Raw genomic sequence first — 26,342 nt, 5'->3', positions numbered from 1 at the left:
ACAGAGACACTGTACAATTTTTAGTTTTTATTTAGGCTAGTAGTTCCCTTTCAATTAAGTCATATTCTTCCACTTATCGATGACAGATCCCCTTTATTAATATGCATGACAACAGAAAGGAATTCAACTTATGTCAGGGTTAGGATGACACTTTACACACACAGCTTAAAGCATGTAAGGAAGTTAAGTACATCAAGGTAAGTAACAGGCTCTTATTTCAAACCATTCTTGACAGAGAACTGGATGTATGGAGACTTAGTAAATTTCTTCATCGTAACCATCTAAACACACAACCTACAGGAGTGTTTATGGAGCTAATCGAGCTGTCGTTAAAACACTAAACGTTCCACCAGCCTGTCTTCCTCTGCCTCTTTCTTTGTTCTTGCCACTAAGCATTAACAAAGGAGGTAACAAGACAGGGGAGGGGATGGACGACAGAGAGGTGGGGGTCTCCATCTAAAAGTTTTCAATTCTTCACATCTGTACACGCGAGGAGGAAAAAGAAAAAGAGGGGGAAAAAAAAAAGTAACGGTGACCGAGGGGAACACCACAACACCTGGCATACACGGACCTCAGCACGAAAAGGGTTCAGAGTAAATACATACACGCGGTACGGTTAAGGGCCCTGGGGTTTAGTGGCCGTGGTCCCGTCCTTGCACATACACAGATACAGTCTCACACAAGCACTGTACACAGCACAAGAGGTCACCTTAATACATGGAGCTAATGAGGGAGCGCTAATATCTAGATGGGTGGAGTGAAGAAGCCCAGTACAGGCTGAGAGAGAGGGGGGTTAAAATTCTTATTCAGACCTTTAGGTCACACACACACACACACACTCCCAGTCACACAGTGACATACGTCTGTATGCATTTAAAACTCCATAAAGCTACACGCCTGTGCAGAATATACTATCATTACTTAGTGTTGCTAGCTATAGCCACTGAAATGGCAATATATGTTCAATATTATATGTAACCTTTTTTCCTCAGAATATACAATGATGAAATGCATTATACAGACAAACGAGACAATGTAAGCTGTCCACATGTTCAGTACATCAAAAGTAAGAGCTCTTCTACATTAATTTCTTCATGAGTGCAAAATCCAATGCTCCTCCACCTACTTCAAAGGCTCATTGCTGAGCTTGAGCAAGTCCACTTCTCCATAAACCAATAAAAAATTTTGACATTAACAAAAAACCTCCAAAACAAAACAAAACCACACAAAAATATCTTAATAAGTAGTCATAAATATGGAATGTGGAAAAAAACAAACGTGTGGTCCAATTTCTTTCAAACAATACAAATAAAAGTCCTTCGATGCAGTTAAGTGTTTTCTCTTGGAACAGGACGACAGAATAAAAAAATAGTGCCAGAAACGAGAGTGGGCTGTTGCTTGCTTGTGGCCCCTGTTGTGAGTAGAAGACCATGGGAAGCTGGTGAGGAACACAAAGGAGGGAGAACAGATGGAAGGAAGGTGTTGGGTTGAGTTGTGGGTGGGGGAGGATGTGGGTAGTTGGGTGTTCACATGCCGTAACCGAAGGTGGTCTGTGGCGGCTGGCCGTAGTTGGGTGCTGCTGTGTAGCCGTAGCCGTAGGGCTGCTGAGGAGGCACGGGCACGTTGGGCCCTGCTGTGAGCATAAGCTGGGGTGTGCCTGCAAGACAACGCCAAGATGAGTACTTAAAAACACCACAGCTGCGATCAAACTATTAAATCTATCCTCAAAAGGCACTACGGTGATCCAGTTTTGAACATGAGGCCTTTTTTACCGTAAACAATGGGTTGAGACTCTGTAGCCTGCTCTTCCTGTTTCCTCAGAGACTCGGAGGCTTCGAGTTTGTCCACCTGTGGGGGCACACGACGACAGCGGATGTGTCACACTTCAGTTAAAGTGAAGACGACGGGGCTCTTGAAGAGCAAGGGTTTGTAAAAACTGACCTCTGGGTTATTTCACTGGCTGACGGATGGGACCATTCCTGACAGGCGAAGACGATTACAGTCCAGATTTAAATAAAAACAGGCTGCGGGAAGCAGGCCTCACTAAGGAGCCTAAGAGGAATAACTACAACTACAAAGCTACTGGCTACTCTATACAGCACTCTACCTTATGGACATCCACTTACTGTGAAACGAATTAGGGAGTAAGGAGGGGAGACAAAGACAAACAGCTACTGGGTAATAATGGTCCCACCATCCAGCCACCCAAAAACATCTACTCTAACATGTTGAAAAAGTGTGAGTATGTAGAGAACCCACCCTGCACCAGAGCAAACACCCTCACATCAGGCTTTTCTTCCAGAACACTACAACTATGCAATTTCAACCATCTTACTGTCACATTTTACCTTTAACTTAACCTCATTTTCAGTCTTTTTTTAAAAATCACTGTCGTATACTAACCAACCTGCTTGGATCTGTCGTCATCTTTGTTTCCTAGCTTAGCATCCAGTGTGTTCTGAAAACACAAATGCCAATCCACACCAGTAAGAACTTGGTGTTTGCAGGATTTAATACTTTTACAGGCAAAAGTGGCCATTATATACAGGCAAAATTAAATAAATGTAAAATAAGGTCAAATAAAATGAAAAGGTAAATATATATAGATTGATAACCCCTTGCTTCCTCCTTCCAATCATGCAATGAAGTGTTTTAATTCCTTTTTTGTTTTTTTACTACTCACCTGACCTTTACCAGAAAAGAGGTGTGATTGGATGAAGCCCCCCAGACTTTTCAGGCTTTAAACTACATTTTCTAAAGCCTGAAAATCAGACGTTCACTTTTGTCACTTTAATATTATTTATTGTGCAGCTAACATGCTACATATCGTATCTCTAACTCCCTGCATGGGTGTAAACAGCTCTGTAAAACATGTAAAAGTCTTGAGATAAACTTTCTCAAACTTCCCATTATTTCTTCTTTGGTGTTTTAGCCTCAGCTCAGAAGCAGACAATGACAGTCGAAGGACAAAAGATACAGTTGAAACAATTCAGAGAATTAAGCAGCCAGCGGGAAGCTTCAGATATTACCCTCAGTGCTCTCGGCTACGCCAGCGTGCATTGCAGTTGAGATAAGATAACTTAAACAAAAAGGGGGGTTGGATTCTCTCACGGTGGTTTTAGGGTTCAGTTCTCTACATACTGTCTGGTTTACTAGTGAAAAAGAAAAACATCAGTCGATCTAGTTAAGAGGCCGTTTTAAGAAAAGTGTGCCGATTTATTAGAGACATGCTGAAGCAGCAGTTTAGTCATTTATTTCTTGAGGAGTGCATGAGAGAAAGACAGAGAAGCAGAGAGCCAAAGTGGAGGGAGTGTGAACGACAGGGTGGAGGGGATGGTACTGTACAGCCAGTTCAACGTTTCCAAGAAGCAGGCACAGCCAACAACATGTCTCTTAGCCTGGCCTGAGTGCAGCTGATGCTACCAAGGGAGGAGGAGGGAAATGCATGCTGGTCGTTTTCTACAAGTTCTGATTTTTTTTTCTCCCCAGTGGATACACCCGGACTACAGATTTTATTCCCTGACCCACAAAAGCAATTTGTCGCTTGAAGAGAGCTCACTTTGCAAGAATACTCAAAGAAACAGAGAAAAATACACCCTCTAAAAATGCATGTAACAGGCTAACATTTATGGTTTCTAATGCCAGTATTGTAACTATAAGCACTGAAATAAGTACAGGCAGACAGAAAACAACAGAAAAGAAATACTTTGTTAAAATGGAGCCTCTGTGGCTCCTCTAATGCTAATATTACACTCAGCTGCAGTCTATGCTAATGCACCACTGTTTAAACAGAACAATATCCTCCCACTATTTGATTAAAACCAAAAAAAGGCAAACCTAGAACATCGACAGTTTAAACACATCTGCTTCCTGAAATAAACTTGTTAGCAGTAGAGCGCAGCTGAGCAGAGGTACGAGACAGTAAAACATGAATTAATCTACAAATCTCAGAAAAAGGACCTGACCCACAGCAGGTGAGGGGAGGCTAAGCAGAGTGGCACTGTTCACCCACGGCCGAGGAGAGCTGATAAGCATGCTGGCTTCAGTCGAGGGCTCGGTTGCACGTCTGACACAAATATGTGAAAGGGCTTTCTCTAAGAGGCAGACTTACAAAGACCAACTGAGAGACTCTGAAGCTGCTTTCAGCTGCGGCAGGTGGCCGTTACCGTTGCACTGCTATAACAGATCTTCAAAAAAATGACTGTGGAAGTGTCAAAGTCTCAGGAGCTGAATCAGCAATTAATCTGAGTTTAGCTGTCAGCTACGTGTCCAATTCACCAATCAGTTCTGTGATTCCTGGCCTGAGGCAAAACTCAAGCCGTCACGGACACACCAGCAAGCCGATCAGGGCTCTTGATGGGCGTGAAGAGCCCCGCTCTGGAGTCTCGTGGGTTGGTAGGTGGTCTAGTGGAGATGTGGAATTTACAGTCAGAAGCAGCAGAGAGTGACATGGGAGAGGGGACGGGAGGGGAGGGAACATGCAGTTTGTACTAGTTTTACTGCTCCAAACTACAGGCTACAGGACAGGGGACAGGGTCAAAAAGAATGATTAGAAAATGGATTGGACTTTCACCTTTTCCTTTATCGCATCAACCTGGAAAGGAAATTCAGAGAGGCAACTTAGGGAGGAAAAAACAAATGGGAGTCTCCCAAAATAGAAAGTGACAGAGAGAAAGAGAGAGAGAGAGAGCAAACAGAGGACTTGTCACTTAAAGAAGAAATATAAAAATCCTACGAGTGATGCGAGTAATTAATGCCACTTTTGATACAAATGCACACTTGAGATCAAACCTGCTACCGTGAACTTGCGCCTCACTTTTTAGACTAGTATAAACAACATGGCTCCTCTATGTCGCTAAAAAAGACCCAGATATACACAATCCCTTCATTTAACTTGACACAATCACTTTGTTTCTTTAACAGCTTAAATAACAGACTGAAGTATTTTGAATTTATCATCAAAAACTGGAACATAAATGTGTAAATGCTTCACTCGGGTCTGCGCGCTGTTATGAAAGAATCAGGTGTTTCTCTTTCGTGTGGGCTTTGCTTGCCATGTAACAGAGATAAATGGCGTAATGAGTCACACAGCAGTTATGAATCTCCTCCGTAACACATTTGTATGGAAAAGCAGCTTGAATAGATGGAAACCCAAATGAAAAAAGGAAAACACCAGTGATGACACATGGTGACTGACAGATGCAAAGGAAGATGAACATGAATGAAGGAAAGAACTGGCAGTACTGGGAGGTGGGGGCTTTAACTGTGCAATACTGTTGAGAGTCCAACAGTATTTGCAAACACATTTTAGCTGCTGCTACTGTTTCTTGTAACAGATGGATGGAAATCCTGGGCACTGATCAGAAAAAAGATTTCTTAAGATTTTTCTTAGTCTTCCAAAGATGGCTGAAGGGACGATGAGACTAATTTAAGTCTTTAAATCTAACAGCAGAAGAAACATCTCTGCATGTCCTTATACAGTTGTGGTCAGAGGTTTGGACACACACAAACACTCACCATGGGCATGAATGTCATGGTTACTTTGGGCTTATAATGTTCTTTTTCTAGGGTGGAATGATTGTACAGCATACATCTTTAATGATTTTAAAAGACAAGAGTCTGGTGCACAAGTTTGAATTTATTTATGATCTTCTGCTATTTAGACAGAATCAAAAATGCACATAAATCTGATCCACAGTGTCTTTTAACTTGACAAGACTTATTAACTTCTCATTAGTGATCAGAATTGACTACAACTGGTTGTTTCTCTTTACCAGCATGAAAAGGATTTGTTTGACAGCACTCACCAATAGAACAATTGGAAAGTCCAAATAACTCAGTGAAGACAATTTGGGAAGGTCTCTTACAAAACTCTTCCCATCTCTAAATTATTACATTTATTTATGTATGTATGTATGTATGTATGTATGTATGTATGTATGTATGTATGTATGTATCTATGTATGTATGTATGTATATATATATATATATATATATATATATATATATATATATATATATATATATATATATATATATATATATATATATATATATATACATACACACTTTTATATTATATTACAGTCTGGAAGACCCAAGCTGTCACCCTCAGATGAGAGGAAATGGGTTAGGATGTTCAGGAACAACCCAGGAACCACCATGAGGCTTAAACCTGTCATGAGCTGGAAACTGCTGGAACACCAGTAACACTTGTTACTGTGAAGCAAGTTTAACATCACCACGGACAGAGAGTGCTGACCAAAAAAGAAGCCCCTGCTCCAAAATAAACACCTTCAAGCGGAGTAATTTACAGCTTACCACATGAACAAGACAAATGCTTTCTTTGGAGAAGTAAAGGTGAGGGTTTTAAACATAAGTACCAGCTGTCAACCATGGTGGTGGCGGCATCATGCTCTGGGGCTGTTTTGATGCCAGTAGTACTGGTACATTGCACAACGTGTATGGAATAATGTAGGAGGAGGATTATCTCCAAGTTCTTCAACTTCATCTTAAATCAGCTACACAATTGAAACTTGGACAGAATTACATGTTCTAACAGGAAAATGATCCTAAAAACACATCAGAACTGTTTTTGGAATGAATAAAGCAGACTTAAAATACATTTCTAGAATGGCCTGTCCAAAGCCCCGACCTCAATCCTATTTATAATTTGTGGAATACACATAAAAGCCAACTAATTTAAATGAATTCTTCCAATTCTGTTAAGAAGAGTGGTCAAATATCCAGCCAGAATTATAATGAAAGCTTATTGATGGCTACCAAAAGCATCTGGTCGATGCTTGCTAAGGGACATTTAACTAAATATAAGTGGGGATCTATGTATATATGGTACCCTGTATTTACCTTTGTGTCTGTGTGGATAAGAGAAAATATAAAATAAATTCAAACGTATGCAGCCAATTCTTGTTTTTAAAAATATTAAAGATGTATGCTGTACAATCATTTAACCCTGGAAAGCGAACGCCTCAAAGAAATCACTTAGCTGCAATGACATTCATACCCATGATGAGTGTATCTAAACTTTTGACCTTACAATTATAAATTGGGTTTCTAACATGAGATGCTTTTCTCTCTTTAGAGGCCTTATCATAAAGTCATTTACTTTGTCCTAATCCTCATTACCTCTGGCCAACCCACCTTAGTGAGATATTCCCTCATGACCTGGATGAAGTACGGCATGGAGAAGTCCATGATGTTGTGTCGCCAGGCAGTCTCCAGTACTACGTCGGGCCGCAGCAGGTCGTAGCAGGTGAATAGGCAGGCAGCAAAACACTCTTTCTTGTCTTCCTTCAAGAACCAAGCCAGGAGCTCTTCTGCCAGCTCAGTGTCTTTGGACTCTGATGCGTACTGCATGGCATCCTGCAGAAAAAAAAAGCCAGGTCAACAAACTGACACACCTAATCGTTTGTTTCCACGCTCAAATGTAAAATTTATATTTACATTGCTTTTAGGAACGTACTTTTCTTCTGCAACTCATTTGTTAATTTTGTACCCACGCACCTTGTAGAGCTTGTCCTTCTTGCAGAGCTCGACACTCTGTTTCCAGCGGTTGTTGCCTTTAAAAAGATAGGCTGCGATCCTCCTGAATTCAATCAGCTCGTGCTTCTCCAGGCTCTGGGCGAGCGAGATGTTGTCGAAGTTGTCGTAAGCGTCGATGGAAGTGCGCAGCGCCTGAGTAACACGAGAAACAATTGTGAGATTAGGCTGAGAAAGCAAGATGCGGAACAACTGCAACGTTTTAAATGTGTGCTTGCTGGAATTAACAATAACAAAGAGTTTCTCTTGTAATCAAACATCAGAGCACAGCACATGTTATAAGACCCAACTGACAAATGAACCATACCGCATAGTCTTCTTCATTGATGAAGAGGTTGTTAAGTGCTTCATTCACCGACTTGTTGTTGTGATTCTGGACAGACCTTAGGTAAGGCTTAACCAGAGGCAGCTGTTTCACCTGAACAGACAGAAATGTTTATCAGTTTTCAGTCTGGCAAAAGTCTTGATCTTTTGATTTGAACCAAAGAAACAGTCAAAGAAAATTATACTGACCTTGCTGAAGAAGTTGACAGCACGTGTGTGATCCAGTCTTGGAGAGAGGACAATAAGGAGGTCATTCAGCAGCAGTGGTTTAAACTCGAGATAAAACTGGACGGCCTTGTAGTACAGCTCAACGTTAGCCACCTATGACAAACATAATCAAGTTAAACAAGTTTTTTGGAAAAAAAAAAAAAAAAAAGGGGCAGCTCTGTGCTGTATTCCTGTCAAGAGAAGTAATTGGTAGCACTACCATATGCTTTTAAATTATGTTTTGTACCTTAGTGACAATGTCTTTGAACTGGCTTTCCTTCCAGGCATCAGCTGGGTGATTCATCATAGTGATGATGGCATTGTCATATTCCTCATACTTGTCATAGAGGAACACAAGTTCTCCCCAGAGGTGGGCCTGCTCAGCTGCCCTGAGAACCTGACACACAAACAGACATCAAGTCAAATTTAACAATTTAACAATTGAAAACGAATGCGGGTTTATGGACGTTACTGAAGATGTCAAAGTTGTAGTTGCTGTTCCTCTGAGGAGTTTATTTACTTTACTTCTTTTTGAATCCTAATTCTTTAGATATAGTTTTGTTAAAATGTTTAAAACAATCACATTATACTGAACTGCAGTCGCAGTCGGTGTATTGTGATGCATTTCGTCAGATTCCTGCCAAAATCTGCTTGGCTGTAAAGCTCATACTAAATCCGTTTCTCACACCCACCTTTGGAATGTTAACACGGGACCAGAAGAGCTCCAGGTGTTCCCTCATCTTCTGGGGTTTGAATTTGGAGTAGAGGATAGCCAGCTCAGTGAACATGCCCATGTGAGCACGCTCCAACCCAAGGGCAGCCTCTAGCATGGTGATCAGCTCCTCGAAGTAACCACGGTCCTGGAGGATACAGACAGACTTAGTGACACAACTATAACCCTTAATCTCGCTCCCCTACACAATCTGGGAAGTTATTTTGAGGCCCTTGAACCATCATAAACAAAACTCAAGTCTGTACAGTGTGCTGAGGCGCAGGAAAACAATATACCATCTGTAAGCTGGAGAAAACTGGAAACCCTGCTATCCTCAGGCTTATATGACTGTTGACTGTTATTTATGCCAGATTAGTGATAGTATACATGCTCACCTACTTATCATTCATTGAAAGACCATGGTGTTTGGCCAACAGGTACCCCACATACCTGGTAGTAGTTGATGAGCTCCTCCAGTTCATCAGCGTGGACAACAATATGCAGGCCACACATCTGGGCAAGACGGAACTCCTTCCCATCTACACAAGCAAAACACACCTGACAGAGCAGAGGAAAAAACAAAAAAACAGCTGTTAAAATTAGTCAGTCGAGTGAGTTTGTGTTTTGAACATAAGGCTTGAACTTGATCTCACTCTTTATACTTTCAAAAATGAAACTGATCTCCTTCACCTCCTTCCAGGTACGGGTGCTGTTAGCCTTGCGGGCTCCGTCCACAGCTGCCTGGTATTCTCCCAGGTGAACCAGAGTTGAGGCCAGACGGCCAAAGTTTGACACGTTGTTGTAAAGCAGTTTGGCTGCCTCGTACATCTTGTCGTCATAGCATCGATCACCCACCTAATGGAAGATGAACAAATTAAGTTAGACCAGCAAAGCAGCTGTAACTGTAAACACGGGGTAAAGAATTAACTGGGAACTGCTGTATGTACAACTGTGTGTGTGTGTCCCAGGACCTACTTGCTGAATGTGAGCATTATTGGGTCCGTTGATGAACTCTTCCAGCTCGGCCAAGCGGTTGGTCTTGGCCAGGGCGAAGATCAACTCTGTCTCAACATATGACTCGCGGGCTTTCTTTCGAGCCATCTGCAGGAACTTCACCAGGTCCTCCCAGTTTCCTGCACACAAAAATTAACTACCATAAGCATCATGGACACACTTATCTACTGCATATTTAACATTACGCCATTTAAGTATCTTGATTAAATAAAACAATAAGGTAAGCGATAAAGTTCCTTAGATCTTAGTTTTAAAAAACTGAAAGAGATCATCTTACCGCTTTGGGCTGCAGCTTGTCCCACCTCCATGTAGGCCGAGGGATCATCAGCCTTAATGTAAGAGTCGATGGCTTCTTTCACCAAGCCCTTCTGAAGCTGCGCCTTTGCCAGCTGACTCCAAACTGGGGGCTCATTGCAGCGCTCAGCGAATTCATAAGCTCTGTCCAGGTTGCCGATGTGTTCGATCAGGACCTGGACAGCAGCAAACATTCAGATCGCTGAATATCAAAATGAACGGCAAAACTGAGGGCTGTTAGCACGCTCTGAATTAAAACAAAAACAAGGTGTTTAAAAACTTTAAACAAGTTGTAGTTAATAACGAAAGCGCGCACCTGCACAGCAGAAGTGTTGACATCAAATTTTCTAAATATAGCAAAGGCCTCCTCAAACAGCTCATTGCTGATGGCAATGTTCGCGATGTCTGGGGCGTCGTAGTTGTCCAGACGGTTAATGTACTCCATGACGCGTGTCCGATCAGCTTTAATGGCAGTCAGAATGAGGAGATTCTGAAGGTTTCTGAAATCAACAAGATACAAGCTTTTCACTAAATGCATTATTGAATATATCGAATGCTTTGCAAGCTCAATGTTCGTCAACTGGAACAACAACTATGAGCAGGGGACTCAGTGATGTCTAAATCTTGGATTTGAAGGGTTAAATAAAAGAAGAACAACATTAAATACAGGTAAGACTCTTACCTGTGTTCACTAAAGACAGAATTATCCAGCACAATCTTTTCCAGAAGCTCGATGAGCTCGTTAGGAAGGTCGGCGGTCATGAAGGCCTTGACTGTGACAGACACCTCCTCTGGATCCTGGGTCTCTGATAAGGCTGTCTGGACGACCTGCAGCAGAGACCGACGACAAACATGATGCATAACAGCTGATGATTGGTTTACAGTATGCAAGCTAACGAAGTGTTACAGCCTGGGAACTTTTAACAATACACTAGTTTAAGTGGCATGATTTAGTATCAGAGATAGTAAAAAGTCACACCTGGTCAATGAGTGGTCTTCTGTAATGGTTGGTCTCCAACAGCACACTTGCCCACAGCTCTGGGTTCTTGCGGCGTACAAGGTAGCGGGACAGACTCTTGAACAGTGAGTTCTCATTGCACACCTGAAGCAGAACGAAAATATTTGAAATAAAAGGCCAATAAAAACCTCGTATTACTAATGACCCGGAATTTCGCCTTCCAGTTAAAATGATTTGTTTTTAAACTCACATGAATGAGTTCCTGGTCACACTGTCCTCTTTCATAAGCCACGCAGGCCAGGTGGGGGTCTCTCTTTTCACAGTACTTGCCCACCACGCGGCTATCATAGTAGGGGTTCTCCCTCAAGAAACGCTCGGGGTTGTTGTTGCTGTCGATGTAGATCTTGGCCAAGGCGTTGTGGGTTGCAGGCTCCTCACAGCCTTCATGAATACGAGCCTCCAACCAAGGCAGCAACAACTTCAAGCTGGAGAAGGAGGCACAGTAAACGTGTCACAAGCTTTGACAGAATATCATGAAGGGAAAGGACCAGTTTAACACACAGGTCGAGTTAGACCGCCGAGCGAGCGATTCCTCTTTTGCGGTGCGCTTTTATCAGTTCTTTTGGTTCTCACCGATTTCTTTTCTCCACTTCAGCGACCAGTTCATCTGTGGAGAACTGTCCTCTCACCACCATGATCAGGTTCTTAATTACATCTTCGGCACAGTCCACATCCAATAATCCACCAATGACTACTGGCAGACGGCTCGGGTTCACCTGGAATAAATGACAACAGAATTATGACACGTTTCCATCATGGTAAAAACAAATGCACAACCACAGTTTGAGCAGAGAGAGGTAGACCAATACAGAGACAGAATAAACGAGTAAAAGGATGGAGTTTTATTAATGCACCTTCTGCACATAGATCTCAATGTATTTCTGTAGGCTGTTGCGGTACAGGTACAGGACCAGATCGTGGACGAAATCAAAGCGGTCACACACGATGATTAATGGCAGCTGGTCGGTAAGCTTGGCTTCCTGGAAAAAACACAATAAAACGTTGACAAACAGAAAAATCACAGGTTTATTTTGCAGATAACTGTTCTCTGCACGGACCTTGAGGAAGTTCTTCACACGTTCGGGGTCGTAGCAATTGCTTTCTCTGCAGATTCTCTCCACCTCTTTGATTTGGCCTGTTTTGCACGCAGCCTGAATGTATTTGAAGTGAACTTCAGGATCCTGGCTGAAGTTCACAATTGAGCCCAAGAAATAGAACAAACCTTCAAAGCAAAAAAACTCAGAATTAGCAAAAGTAGTAAAACAAAAGACACGTTGGGTTTTGTTTTTTTGCACCTTCCCCACTAACCCTCAAAGCTCTTGAATGACTCAAACAGTTCAGTGAGGGATTGAGTAGTGAGCTGCTCGTGGTACTTGGAGGCGACCTGCACGCAGATCTGCAGGTTCTGCCGGATGTTGGCAGATAACATGGCCCTCAGACACTCCAAGGAATCCTCCACAGACAGGGAGCCAAAGAAATTCACCAACCACTGAAGAGATAAATAGAAAATCATCAGCGACACAAAGACAATCACCGCAAACCACAACAGCAATTTTATATTCTCGATCTGTGTCGTACCTCTGGGTTGAGAAGGTGTGTATGCACCACTGCTCGTTTAATATCATACAAGTCAGTGTAATGCTCCAGCGCCCTCTGCAGGAGGCCTGCTTTCTCACACAGTTGCGCCACGTGAGCGCGATCATAGTGGGTGAACATCTGGTTACCCAGAATGGCATCTGCAACCTGCAACAAATGGCACACAGACAGGCCCTGTCACACACAGACACTCAAATCCAAACATGTCTGTAAACAGCAAAAGATTTGATCTGTTGTGAAAGAAGTTGGGGAAAGAAAGCTAGAGCGCCGTTTTAGTTTAGGTGAGAACTACCGGTCACTGGTAAATGAAATAATCTGGCCTGTCTGGACCTGATGCATCTACATGTTTATGTACCTGTGGTGCATGGACCAAATTCATTTCCAGCAGGCGCGTCTGCAGTGGTCCCTCCATGGGTCTGTTGTTCTTCAGGGCATCTAGTAGGAAGGACGTGCACTGCTGGATCAGGTTGTACTCCATGAATACGTCAACAATCTGGAAAATTAAATAACAGAGAAACCACAGAAGTTAAACTCTCAAAATCTTGGTTGTGTTGCTACACATCGCAGAGGTGTGGGGTATTTTTGCAATCATGTGCTCAGCTACAACTGTGAGAATAACTACGATTCAGATCATAGTCGTAGTATCTTTTAGCCACGTTACCCCCCAAAAATCTTTATTTTTACCTGTGTAATGTCAGCAAGTGGCTCTTCATCCTGAACCAGCATCTGAGAGAACTGAAGACCTTGCTCTGGACTGATCCGCATTACGTTCCTTAGCAAAAAGATCCAGTCTGGAGTGTAGCCCACCTACAAGGATGACAGACATGTAAGGATGTATGAGATGCTCCCCATCTGTGATGTAGGTGTATTAAAAAAACAAAACAAAACACTGTGAACCATATTACAGCCCAAGATATTTTATTTACCAAGTCAGTCATCACAAACCTTCTTGGCATAGAGAACAATCTTCTGGAATTGGCCAGTCTCTGCAAAGCACTGAATGACCTTATTGGGAACATTGGCTCTGAGGTAGACGCTGAGGGCGAGAGTTGGATCTACAGACTTCACCAAGTCTCCGAGCTCCTCAGAACATTCCAGCTGTAAACACAAACAGAAGGGTTAGAAACTATAACAGTGATCTGCCATGGTACAGTGGAAAAAACAAAAACAAAAAAAGGGAATCTGGGTTTCACTGGCCTACGTGATCTTCTGCTTTATACTAAATGATTTATGTGGTTCAGTGAGTCAGAGTAGCACTCTGATTTTACATGGTCTCATTTTTTTTTTTTTACTCTATGATATGATAGATGAACTTGAGATATAAATATTTAAACTTAAGATAAAGACTGTCCACTTTAAAACCAACCACTAAACACATACCTTATCCTCTTTTAGCCATTTCTCCAGTAGCTGCTTTCGGCCCTGCTGAAGGACAGGCCTGCAGAGCTCCAGAGACTCAAACTTATTAAGTTGGCCTTGATCCAGCAAGATGCCAAAGTACTGAAGCAAGGGAGACGTCTGGCCTGGTTGGGCGGGAACACTTTGGAACCTACGGATGGTGTCTGGTGTTCGCAGGATACCCTGGAGAGGTAGGATGGAAACTTCTTAGCCCATTGAAAATACAAAAAGGTAAAATACAGGGAAAAAGAAATAAAAGCAGCGTGCAGGCTGTACTCCCTTTAAACAATTTTGGAAGCAATATCTAAACTTGTTTTTACAAATTCCCTTTGGTTTTCATAGTTATATAAGCTACTGAAATCTTAGACTCACAGTCTCAGTGCACAGAAGCACAATGGCAGTACCTTGGGTGCATTCGCTGCCACCTTTGCAGCCTCTGAGTAATTTCCTGCTGCAAAGAGGGTGTTGAACTTGCGAGCAAACAGCTCCTCAGCACCAGCGAGGTTGTTGCGGACAGCCATTCGGAGCGCAAGGTCTGGGTTCTGGAGCACATTGGTGATGTATGGAATGATGTTTTCCTCCTCCACGCATACCGACAACACCTGGAAAATCAAATGTGCACATAAACGCATGTGTAATTGGTAACACCCAACTTCCTTTACAGTTAGTTAGAAGCTGTTCATACTTTTTAAACAGCTGTTGTCTTTGCTAGCTATTTAACACTGATATTTGTGCTGTGGCGTATGCTAGCTGTACTGGTGGTAATTGCCCGCCTGACAGAATTAGAACTGAACCGCGACAAAACACATTCACTGTGACTTTTAAAGGCGTACCGGTCCATGAGTTGTTAGGTTGAGGCTCGGGTGTGAAATTTATGATTATCATTGACTTGGTTTCCCTGGGTCTTTTCCCATGTTGTAGTTGTGTCTTATTTTGAAAGAAATATTTACTCGTTACCATAGCGACCAGAGAGCATTAAAAGGCAGCGAGGAGGACGTTACTCTCAATGCTGTTGGTGCATTTCAGGAGTACGCTGCTAATAAAGTTACACAATTACGCAGTGAATTCGCATTTATTATTATATTTGCAAGATACCACAGTTGTTGTCTTGGTCGTATCATTTTATTTTGTTGTTTATCCGTGACACCTTAAAGGCCGGTCCGTGAAAATATTGTCTGACATTAAACCGGTCCGTGGCGCAAAAAAGATTGGGGACCGCTGAATTATAACAACAATCACCTTGAGGTGATTGTTGTTGTGATTTGCGTTATATAAATAAAACTGAGTTGAAATTCATCTTCTTCAACTTTCAGTGCAGCAGGGCTCAGGGAGCTAGGTGAGGCTGAGATGATGTATTACTCTGGCCTAACAGGTGTTATTCCTGGTGACAGATTAACTGTAACATGCCACATGTTGACTTTGTTTTTAAAACACCGGGAACCAAAAGTGCCATTATATTTAAGCTAAAAGCATAACAGGCAATGTTATTTATGTTTCGTTTTCCTTTCATTAGGATCACATTAAACTGTCTTTATATTCTGTACACTCCTGAAAGACTAATGAACCTATATAAAAGATTCACATCATACATTCAAAAGAATCTAAATAATAAATACTATGATGCTGCAAAACTGGCAGAATATTTTTTTTAAAAAAGTTCTTGGTTCATGTCAAACTGTATCCAGCTACAACACCTTCCAACAAAAGTCCACCAAAATGTAAATGCAGTTTGGTGTACAGTGATATAAAGACACAAAAAGAGACAGGCACATATTCGACACTAAACTGAGAATAACTGCTGGCAAACCTGGGTTTGAAATTAAGTTCACTGTAAAAATCTGAGTTAAAAGAACTGCATTATGAGACCTGCACTTGTCACGTTTCTGAATTACATGCAGGGATTACCACAAGCTGTCGTGTACAGTGTTACACACACAGTTGCACATGAAATGTGTGTGCGTGCGTGTAGCACACTGGCCTGTGTACAGCAGACCTGCAGGTGAGAGCCAAGAGCAATAACAGGATTAGACTGCGTAGTCTGCCTGGCCAATCTGAGGCCACCTGCTGTTAGTGTCACATGCTGCCTGACACTGAAGATGCTGCCACTGCCTGATATTTTCAGAGATTTCCTCAGTCAAGGTCACACCCAAGGCTCCACGCTGACATACCAGGGCCAACACACCACAGGGAAAGTAGTCCACTACACATGTGTGCAGACTGGTTTAAAAATATACATCAGGTTTGGAAAATATCTTTAAGCAATTTTCAAAAACAATATGTAGTCACAAATATTAAAATAAAATTGTAATCTGATAAGAAATATATTAATTTTATCTGTCACATATTTAAAACATCTACCAAAAACATTATTCAACTCATTTTGCATCCAAAATTAAACACAGTTTAACCTGTTCTCTTGCACAAAGGCCCAGATGAAATATCTATACTAAGCTTGGCTCTGTGCTCCACTGGAAATTAATAAGCGGCTCATTCATCATTGCATTCTAGACTTGCTACTGCAAAATATACTCCACAAGTGTACATTTGAGTACCTGTCCTTTCCTGTTGACTCCAATGATTCCAGCAGTAGGTTCATGGGGGGCAGTGACAAAAATGGTCTCTCCGCTGATCCTGTTCATGTAGATACAGGTTCCAGTTTCCAAGTCATATAGGTGGATGTAGCCATATTTGGTGATGAGAAAGACTACATCTTGCTTGGAACTGATCTAGATGTACAGAAAGGGGAAGGGAGATATAACATGTATAGATAGGAAGACTCTTTAGCAGAATACCAAACTAAATACTAAATAAACAAAGCCTCAGATTAAAGAAGAGGGAGGTTTTGTACCTGCATGGCCACAGGGAAGTCATTCTGGGCTTCTGGAGGAAAGAAAACATCCACAGCTTTCTTTGGAAACGGCTGGTTCCCAGTTGGTGGAGTCCCCACTTCAATAATATGGAGCTAGGGGAGAAAAAAGTAATTAAAACAAGAAGAAGACAAAGCAAGACCCCAAATGCCTTTTTCTAATCAGTATTAATTTCCACTAAAATTACTTCATCCCGATCTTTTTATTTTGCAGCTACGAGGCTTTGAGCTTCTCTTAATAGGTATAAATCTTACTTTTCCTCCCGCCTGTCCCCGCACGGCAAAGCAGAACAGAGTCGATTCCTCGGTGTTGCCTTCCATCTTGAACTGTGCAAATCCAGCAGCATGTCCTTCAATAGGCTGAGAAACCTTTCTGTCCACCGAGTACAACTGCATGGCTCCAACGACACGGTTTTGCTGAGGAGAGAACGCCCACAAGTCAGACTAAAGTCTGTGATGGGTTTTTTTGTGTGTTTTTCCTGCTATAAATTCTGCTATATCATAAACTTACCCTGCAATGACTAATACAAATGTGATGCATTTCACACACACTGACATCATTTTAATATTTTGTCTGAAATATTATTTTGATTGTAATATTACGAAGCTAAAGCAAACTGTGTTAATTCACCTGTGCAGAAATGCCAATGAGCAGCAACCACTTCTGTTTGGCATCAGTGCGGTAGTTGATGATCTGGCAGCCTGCCAGGCTGGAGTGACGGTCGAATACTTTGATTGGCTGAGAGTCACCCTCCATGCTCCAATGGTAGACCGCGTTGTCTGTGACCAGGGCGACAGTGTTGAGGGAGATCCACTTCCAGAAGGTCACGTCATCCGTCATCGTGTGAGCCTTCATCTTGCTCTTCATCTCAATGTTAAAGATCTGCAGGGTCTTTGCAGCTGAAAATATTTAGAGCTGAGGTTAACACGTTAGCCGTGCTGGGACGCTGCTAGCCCACCCCCTCCAAAGTTTTTAGATTGTAACATTTAAAACGAGGAAGAAAGAAAGAAAACTTGAATCGGTCTACTGACTAAAGCTACGGCACACAACCCACAGCAGAGTTTGGGAGGAAATCAATTGGGCATACCTCTTCCAATTGCGGGGGAAATGCAGGTAATCGGGGAGGGTTTTGGTTTTTTTTGGTTTTTGTGTGTGTAACACCGACAGACCATACAAAAAGCCAGTACCAGTGTCAACAAAAAAGGGGCAAGACCAACAAAAGGGCAACCACTTAAAATGTTGGATCTGCATTCAGTAACATCTGATGCAATAAACTGTTACGTGTTCAGCTGCGTCTAACTATACAACCCTCTTGTGATAATATGAAATCATTCACCAATTAATTACTCTTCTTTTTATTAGAGAAACTCAGACTGTGCTTAGCACTGCATCAAAGAAATACAGCTCCCACATTCATTTCAGTGAGGTCGGCACATCAAGAGGTAGCCAAGATTGCAAAGAAACTAAATGAGGTGTGCCACACTGTTGGCTAAATATCCATAGAAACAAACAGATTCATTTGCAGTGGCAATGGAGGATTGGAATAACCCAATCCCTTATCATAAAAAGCTTTAAACTCACAGATCTATCAGTCAGATTGGTCTTCTTCCAATTAGACTAGAACCAGTGTATAGGCCTGTATGTTGCTTAATATCTGTTGGCAAGAAAACTGATACCCAAATTTTTCTTCTATTCCCTTGAAACTGGTACTGACCCCCAAATTTCATTATCAGTTACTCTTATTAGCATTCTGATGCAGTTGCAGGTGGTTGCATTTTTTAATGCAGTACTGGAGCTTGATTGGAAATAGCACCAATTAGTGCTGGGCGATATGACGATATATATCGTGTGGACGATAGAAAAGTGTCTATCATGCCATTTGTCTTCTATCCTTTCTAACCTAATTTTATAAATTATTACATAAAATATATCATTAACCCTTTAAAACCGGAGCAGGCACACTCCTTTTGCCTAACTATTTTTAAATCCCTGTAGAACTGGAAACACGTAAGCTAGCGCAATAATTGTTCTTGCATATGAAACCGGAGTTGTACTTACATCTTATGCCATTAGCTTGTCCTAGGTCACGGTTTCCTTCCACATATAGCTTTGCAAAAATTGCATAGAAAGCATTTGCAGCAACAAAAACATAATATTCCAGAAACAGGCTTTGCCGATCCAATCAGTTGTTCATAACACTTCCTACATTGGAATACGTCAGCGCGAACTATCGCGTGTCAGCACCTGCCCGAAACCGGACGTGACATCATTTCGCGGAAATGTAGTTCTTTACCTTCAGGGCCTTATAAGCCTTTGCTGGTGTTTTTAAAAGTCATGTTTGACTTTATGCTTTTCTGTATTGTTTCTGGGATGCTTAGATCTCAAATTACACTGTTGTAAATAGTTTATTTTGATGCACATGCTTTTTTTTTGCAAATTTGCATTATAATATTTATTTTTTCATTTTTCCTGCAGTATATAAAAATTTGTGTATCTGAAAAATAAAACTATGAAGACACTCAAAATAAATTTCTCGTGGTTGGAAACTTTTGTGCAACTTTTTTGTATTTACAGTTTTAAAGGAATAAGCCTCTTAAATTTCTCTAACTAGAAATATATGTAAAAAAAAACCACAAACGATTTTCAATTTTTTTTGTAGTTTATTGCACTTTTTTGCAATTTATGTAGTTACTATAGACTTACTGCATACATATTATTACAATTTGAGCTATAACGGTTGTATTGATGTATAGCAACTTGAAATTCTCCCACAAATGGCACTACAGCATTTAAAAATATAAAAATAAGCTCTGGCGGACTTGGTTCTATGGTAGGTCTTAAAGGGTTAAATAGCCTGTGGCAAATAAATTTGTGTTGTCTTCTCACTATACATGCTCTTAACTTTATGCAAGAGAAAATAAAGTATAAAAATTGATATTTTTCACAAAGAAACTCTTGTGGTTTTGCGACATGGTGCTGCTTTGCGTGCACCCGGATTTGCAACATGCTTTACGGTAACTCAAAACGATGGACGTGCGACAGGTTGCAGTTTCATGCCTGGACATGCAACAGGCAGAGACAGCTACACAGGCAGCCCAAGAAGAAGCACTTTTACCGAAAAGAGGGGGTACGTCTGTGATTTGGTTACATTTTGGGTTCAACAGCACCAACATGGAGCAGAAGATGCCCATTTGCAAGCTATGCTATAAAACTATTCCTGCACTCAGTGGCAACACAACAAATCTCTTCTATCACCTACAGAAGGTCCACGAAAAAGAATACTCAAGAATGCAGAAAATCCGAGCTAAACCAAGTTGTGGAACGACGGGAGCAATTTGGGAAAATTGCTGTATCTTCAGCTATACCACCTGAAGATACAGCAGTCTTTCACACAAGGCACGCCGTATGAAAAAACTTCCCAGCGCCATAAACAAATCACAGGAGCCATCTCACGTTACATTTATAAAGGCATCGCCTCTGTTTATGTAGTTGAGAAGGACAGCTTTCGTGACCTCGTCAAAGTTCTTGATACGAGTTACGTTATGCCCGGTCGTAAGCACTTCAGTAAAGTCGAGTTGCCTTGCTTATATGATGCATGCCGGGCCAAAGTAGAGAAGGATGTTTGCAGTGTCGTGCATTATGCCTTGACAACTGACATATGGACGAGCAAAGATACGCACCCCAACATGAGTGTAATCATCCATTTCATTAACAAAGACTGGACCCTTTGCGCTCGCTGTTTACAGACTGCGTACTTTATAGATGACCACAGGTCAGGTGGTATATCGTGATATTTATCGTTATCGTGATATAAAATAATTCATATCGTGATAAATATTTTTTCCATATCGCCCAGCACTAGCACAAATACTATGGTGTCTTTGCTTCTCAGATGGCTCAACAGTGACCTTTCATGCAGTTTTGGTTCAGTATTTCAATTCTTCACCAATATTTCAATCCAAACCAGATCAGTTAGGAACTACTGCCTACCTACTAGTATGACATGGTCCACAGTGCATGCTCGAAATGACCTGTGTTGAGCTTTCCACCCACACAACCTACTAAAGAAATCAAACTCCTGTCATGTTGTCATAGGTCTTAGGGGATTCAAGCTGAAATTTAATCCCAAAATAAGGGATGCGGTTTGGGTCTGAATGCAGATTAGTAAGACCACAAAGCACAAAAACAGATGAGATGATGAGAAGGATGCTGGACAGATGCACTCACAGCCATTCTGTTCATTTCCTCCAGTTCAGTCGCACTGGAGGAAAGACACTTCAATTCTTATAGGTATAAGCTCTAGTCTCAATCTGGCCCAAACCAAATAAACCACATGTTTCACTGGTAACAAAGTGCATGACTGACAGTATAGTGGCATTTCTGAACAGTTTTTGGTAATACTGTGGGTATAGTGCACAATAAAATAAACTGCCTGCATAACTACAATGCAAGATATAAAGTGCAAAATTATTAGTCTAGAATATATAAAATATAAATGTGTGCCCAAACCCTAAATAATTAACACATGTATATGACTAATCCTCTGGTATAATAAAAATTACAATTAGTCGCTATTTAAAACAGAGTAACACCACACACTGAAAGTGTGAAAACGTGAACAGTTATTGAAAACCTGTCATGAATGTCAGTATCTGCAAGGTGACAATGAGGCAATGAGCATTTGATGTTAATATCTGCGTTATCCCAGAGGCAAGCCAGTCAAAATTGCACCTGCACACTGAGCAGCACATTTTTGTGATATATGAGGCTGGCATCACAGCCCAGTTGTTTTAAGCATTCTCTGTTTTTCCTACACTCACCAAAAAAACAAAAGAAAACCCTTAACCCTGAAGCCTGACCTTAAAATGGGAAAATCTCATTAACCATTCTGTTATCCTTGTGTGATTGCCACGGTATCCTTTTTGACAGTTTCACATTTTTAATACGACCATATCATTTTGTTTTCTGCATGTTTTTTCCCCTTTTACTACACACACGTTCCACTTTATTACAAACTATTTTCCCAAGGCATTTCAATTTTTCCAGATAATCACCTGACTTTCCGTATATTACGGTGACTGTCAGTCACAGAAAATCTTGATTTAGTTTAGACAACTTTCTGACTCAGATGTTCAGCAGCTATGTGGATGCCTTCAGGTTGTGAATGACAGTTTAAAAATAACTCAGGAACTGTATTACTGAAGGCTTTTATTGTTGCTGTGTAATGAAGACGTAGACAGATTTACATGTGTTTTCACCACAATGTCAGTGCATTAATTCGACTATATGACCAACACAGGCACACACTCTGGTTATCAAATAATAACAAAATATGGGGAGGATAACGTCTAATTTATTACTTTTCCAATGCAAATGTATAACCCATAGGTTTTTATATTTTTTTAATTTGTCATCAGCTCCAGTACAGTACGAAAATAAGGTACAGTGTTTAGAAATGGTCAACTGTGATATAAAATATATTTCCGGTGTAGCTAATGGAAAAAACACGTGAACACAGAAAACAAAAGGAAAAAAAAAAAAAAAAGATATGGTCCTTTAAGCTACTGTCTTAATTTTGTTGTGCTCGCCTACTGTTATTACTGTAAATCCAGACATTCGTTTAAATTACTTTCATTACTGTGCAAACATTTCAAGACAGTGCATACAGGATCACTCTGACAACTCATGATACATAAAATTCAACTCACCGTCTGCAAACATAAGAAAGCAGTAAGAAATGAAAAAGAGCAAAAACAAGCAAAATAGACAAAGGATTCATGACAGCATGACAATTTGCTAGTGCTACTGCTTCGTGAACTAAAACAGCAAATTCTAAATGTAGCACAATTACATTTCTACGTACACACACACTATTTAGCTACTAGTCGTTTTCAACAAACAGAAATGGGGTGATCTACATATGAACATCAAAATGAAAAGCAGACTGTGACGGCTACATAACTGACAACACAATTTTTTTTTTTTTTTTTTTTTTTTTTTTTTTTTTACACAAATGGACCAGTGTACTTTTTACAAAAACAAAACAAATATCAAGATAGCAAGGTACAAACCAATTTTAGCTGCTTAATTTTTAGTCCATGTGCTTTGAAATCCTAGCACACTTACTACGTGATAAAAGCGCAACGGTGGATTTAAGATGGGGGCTTACCTTTAAGGGCAATAACTTTGCTGGCAGGGTTCATGATGGCGCTGTCGGCAGAGATGGGGCGACGGATGGGGTTGTTGGGATCAGCCAAATCAATGATGACAACCTGAGCCTGTTCACCAACCTTCTCTCGTACACAGATGAACTTGTCAGACTCCATTGTAAGCGTGCTAAATCCAATGTTGGCTGGGTTGATCCCCAAGTTCTGGAGCTGGCATATGAAGAGAAGACCTGTTTTAATGGCAGCCATTGGCACACAGTACAATATCGAAGACAAAATTTCCTTTGGCAGGATTTTTCCTTAACCAAAAAGGTTCTGAACTTTCACTGAAGCAATATCACCAATATGTGATACTCAATCATAAAATGTATTTTTCCAATGTCCAGAAATAACATAAAACTGTACAGACCTCTGTTAAAGAAGCTAACACATATTACTATGATTATATAGTAGCTAACAGGGCTTCCTAACACAAAGGCCCACTCTAAGGCCCAGTTTGTTTACTTATATCAGCAAATATGATCATATCTACTAACAGCGGTCATCTATGTTTATGCTGGATACATTTCAAAGACACTTTGATAAAATACTCAACATTTATGACAAAGCGGTTGGTAATATTCTAGAGTTTGATATTATGTATGCAGATGATCTTGCGGTCATAGTGCTAGTAGTGCTGATCTCCAGCAGCTCATACACATATGTTCTGCCAATGCCGTAGAAAACAACATTACATGCAATCCCCGTAAATGACCTGTAATGATTTGCAGAACTGAGGAGGACAAAGATTTCCAGAGTTGAAACTTGATAACAATCTTACTGTCGGTAGTAAGGTCGAATATCTTGCTCATCTTATTACAGATCAAATGACAGGTAATGATAATATCTGTAGGAAATGTTGACTGATGTATTCACAAGTGAATTTCCTCTTATGCAAATGTCTGTACAAAGGAAAGGAAAGTGAGTTCACGAAAACCTAATGTAGCTTAAAAAGATGCTATGATGTTATTATTGAAGAGACAGGGACGACTCAAGCAAGGTGTTTATAATTACTCGTTTCAGTAGATTGAAAGCTTTATTCAAAATATTGTGAATTAATTTATCTGCAGGCTCAATGCTTCTGAGAATGTGGGCTTAACACACTGATAACATGGAACCGTACGTTATCTGTCTTTATTGTTCAGACACTGGTATAGTTATGGGAAGTTGAATTGAGTGGGTTTGTTTTTATCTCTTTGTGTTTTTTGATATGCTTTGTTTATATGAAATACGTATCTGAGATAAACAAAGACTGAAAAAGAATAATTAAAAAAACAATAACAAATTATGCAACCCAGTATCACAGCAAAACGTGTAACAGACATGTTGGTCTACCATGTTCATTTCACGCATTGCCCGTCCAAAACGTGAAATGGACAAGCATGCAGAAATTGCATTACCAGCAGGGGGAGATAATAATATTGTAGTAATGCAACAAGGGCAGTGACCACAGGGCAAATTGTTTGTTTATATATATTTTTTGGCCCAGAAATTCATAGCTGGTGCATCTCTAGTACATTCTTCACTGTAAAAAGCCAATGATGTCAAGTATGCTTATTTCAATTGTGCCTTTAGTTAACAAAAAAAACTGAAGCTTGGCAAAAGGTCATCTAAGGGTCACAGTATAAACAAAATCTCCACAGGGGTTCAAGCTTTGATTTATGGTTGGGAACCTTGGGTATATCCAATACAGCCAGAAGCTGGGATGTACCAGATGACTGACTGATATGAATGTGGACAGCAGAACAAAAATCGTATTCTTTTGGCAGACTGAATGGACCACCTGGTTCACTTCAGATAACGCGATGAATGGGTTACATTTCAGTCAGAAAAACCCTAAAGAATAACCCGACTCTCCCTTCAGCAGTAAAAATGGCCTGTCGTGACATAACGTTTCTCTATGACGTGAAGCAGCTCGGAGTCTAGTCAGACTGCAACTGACCACGGTTTCACGGCTCATAACTTAAATGGGCACATGACAATAACATAAAGCATGCTTTAAACAGCTATACTATGTGTTCATGTTATGCAGGTCAGCGACTGGAATGTCTCGCCTCACAAGGTCCAAACGTTAATTCGATATTGAAATAACGCTGAACCGACCAAAACGTGGCCGTGCATCAGTCATACGCTACAACCCAATAAATAGTCACTCAAGGTCAGAAAAGGTGATTGTCGTTAACTAGTTTCGCCTCCTGGCCGCGAGTGACAGCATCAGTACAATGAATGAGGAGCTAGCCTGAGAGGCTAGTTATTAGCTGCTGGCTAAACGGGGGATGGGAGGTCATTCATTTGCTGCGGTTATTGACGTTTAACGCTAGCCGAACTAACAAGCTGTCAAAACGACCGTTAAGCCGGAAAATGAAGGGATCAAAGAGAATGTAAGAAAACGATATAGCTACTAGATTCGACCACTTTACCTGCAGGTGCTCCTGGAAGCGGATAGGCAGGATTTGAGCCATGGTTGTTTCCTTGAGCTTCTCCGGAGTCCTGAAATTCTGGTCGTACAGCTAGCTAGGCAGCAGCAGCACCGCGCTAGCTACGACCTCCTCACTGAATGTGTAGGTCGGAGCCAGTCGGTGAAAACGATAGCACGGTTTTAAAATAGGCAAGATGCTGTGGGTAATCGTGTTTCCGAAGTGAGATATCAGTGGAAAAATGTTAAATACGTCCCCCCTTCTGTGTATGCTTTCTGCACTGCATCGATGGATAGCAGTGGCTATGGCTGATCTTCTGTCCAAAATCCGCAATGGCGGCGGAAACGGCTCACAGCCTTCCCAGTCCGGAAGCATCTAGGGATCTCTGGAAGGGCACTGGCTCTGGCCCTGAACGTATGGACAAGAAGTTCACCCCAATTTAACTGAGAAATAATATGAAAAATGTGTTTCTACTCGATAAAGTTGCATACATTGTAATTTTGTATAAAAATCAACTAGTTTTTTGGACATGTACGTCAGTTCCGTAAATAATAATGCTATTTTATCAAATCTGACAGCATATACGTAAAAATTTAACCCTTCAGACGTTATTAGAATAAAAAGAAATAAAATAAAATACACTATTTTACAAAATACACAACCCTTATGTGGAAAATATTTCAGATGCTGATTTTTGTTTCACTACTGTCCAAGATCTATGTTCAGATT

The 26,342-nt window shown here is 40.9% G+C and overlaps 1 protein-coding gene across 7 annotated transcripts; it reads right to left on the bottom strand.

Annotated features, from left to right (window-relative positions):
• Positions 1–12: 12 nt before the first annotated feature.
• On the bottom strand, positions 13–26,073 carry LOC120719874 (clathrin heavy chain 1-like). 7 transcript variants are annotated; one of them, XM_040009424.1, is made up of 35 exons: positions 25,617–26,069; positions 23,160–23,367; positions 22,699–22,701; positions 17,621–17,889; positions 17,245–17,406; positions 16,972–17,085; positions 16,676–16,849; positions 14,528–14,725; positions 14,106–14,306; positions 13,671–13,823; positions 13,410–13,532; positions 13,081–13,218; positions 12,708–12,872; positions 12,438–12,618; positions 12,188–12,351; positions 11,984–12,109; positions 11,703–11,845; positions 11,320–11,554; positions 11,091–11,213; positions 10,794–10,939; positions 10,428–10,611; positions 10,095–10,287; positions 9,779–9,936; positions 9,494–9,658; positions 9,254–9,361; positions 8,784–8,951; positions 8,339–8,488; positions 8,074–8,205; positions 7,868–7,978; positions 7,525–7,695; positions 7,162–7,383; positions 4,574–4,594; positions 1,942–1,979; positions 1,773–1,848; positions 1,540–1,657 (listed from the first exon to the last, which is right to left on the bottom strand). In XM_040009424.1, the coding sequence occupies exons 1-34, from the start codon at positions 25,656–25,658 to the stop codon at positions 1,818–1,820; spliced, it is 4,920 nt and encodes a 1,639-aa protein (XP_039865358.1). In that variant the 5' UTR covers positions 25,659–26,069; the 3' UTR covers positions 1,540–1,657; positions 1,773–1,817. The 7 variants fall into 7 exon arrangements, with proteins under 7 accessions (XP_039865353.1, XP_039865355.1, XP_039865354.1 ...); XM_040009419.1 differs by lacking the exon at positions 1,942–1,979 and having other exon boundaries at positions 13–1,657; positions 25,617–26,073; XM_040009421.1 differs by lacking the exons at positions 1,942–1,979; positions 4,574–4,594 and having other exon boundaries at positions 13–1,657; positions 25,617–26,070.
• Between the last annotated feature and the right edge of the window lie 269 nt (positions 26,074–26,342).

The sequence above is a fragment of the Simochromis diagramma genome, unplaced genomic scaffold (assembly GCF_900408965.1).
Source record: "Simochromis diagramma unplaced genomic scaffold, fSimDia1.1 OVJJ01000344.1, whole genome shotgun sequence".
NCBI lineage: Eukaryota > Metazoa > Chordata > Actinopteri > Cichliformes > Cichlidae > Simochromis > Simochromis diagramma.
Note: the sequence above shows the minus strand (reverse complement) of the source record. Positions and strands in the feature narration are given on the sequence as shown.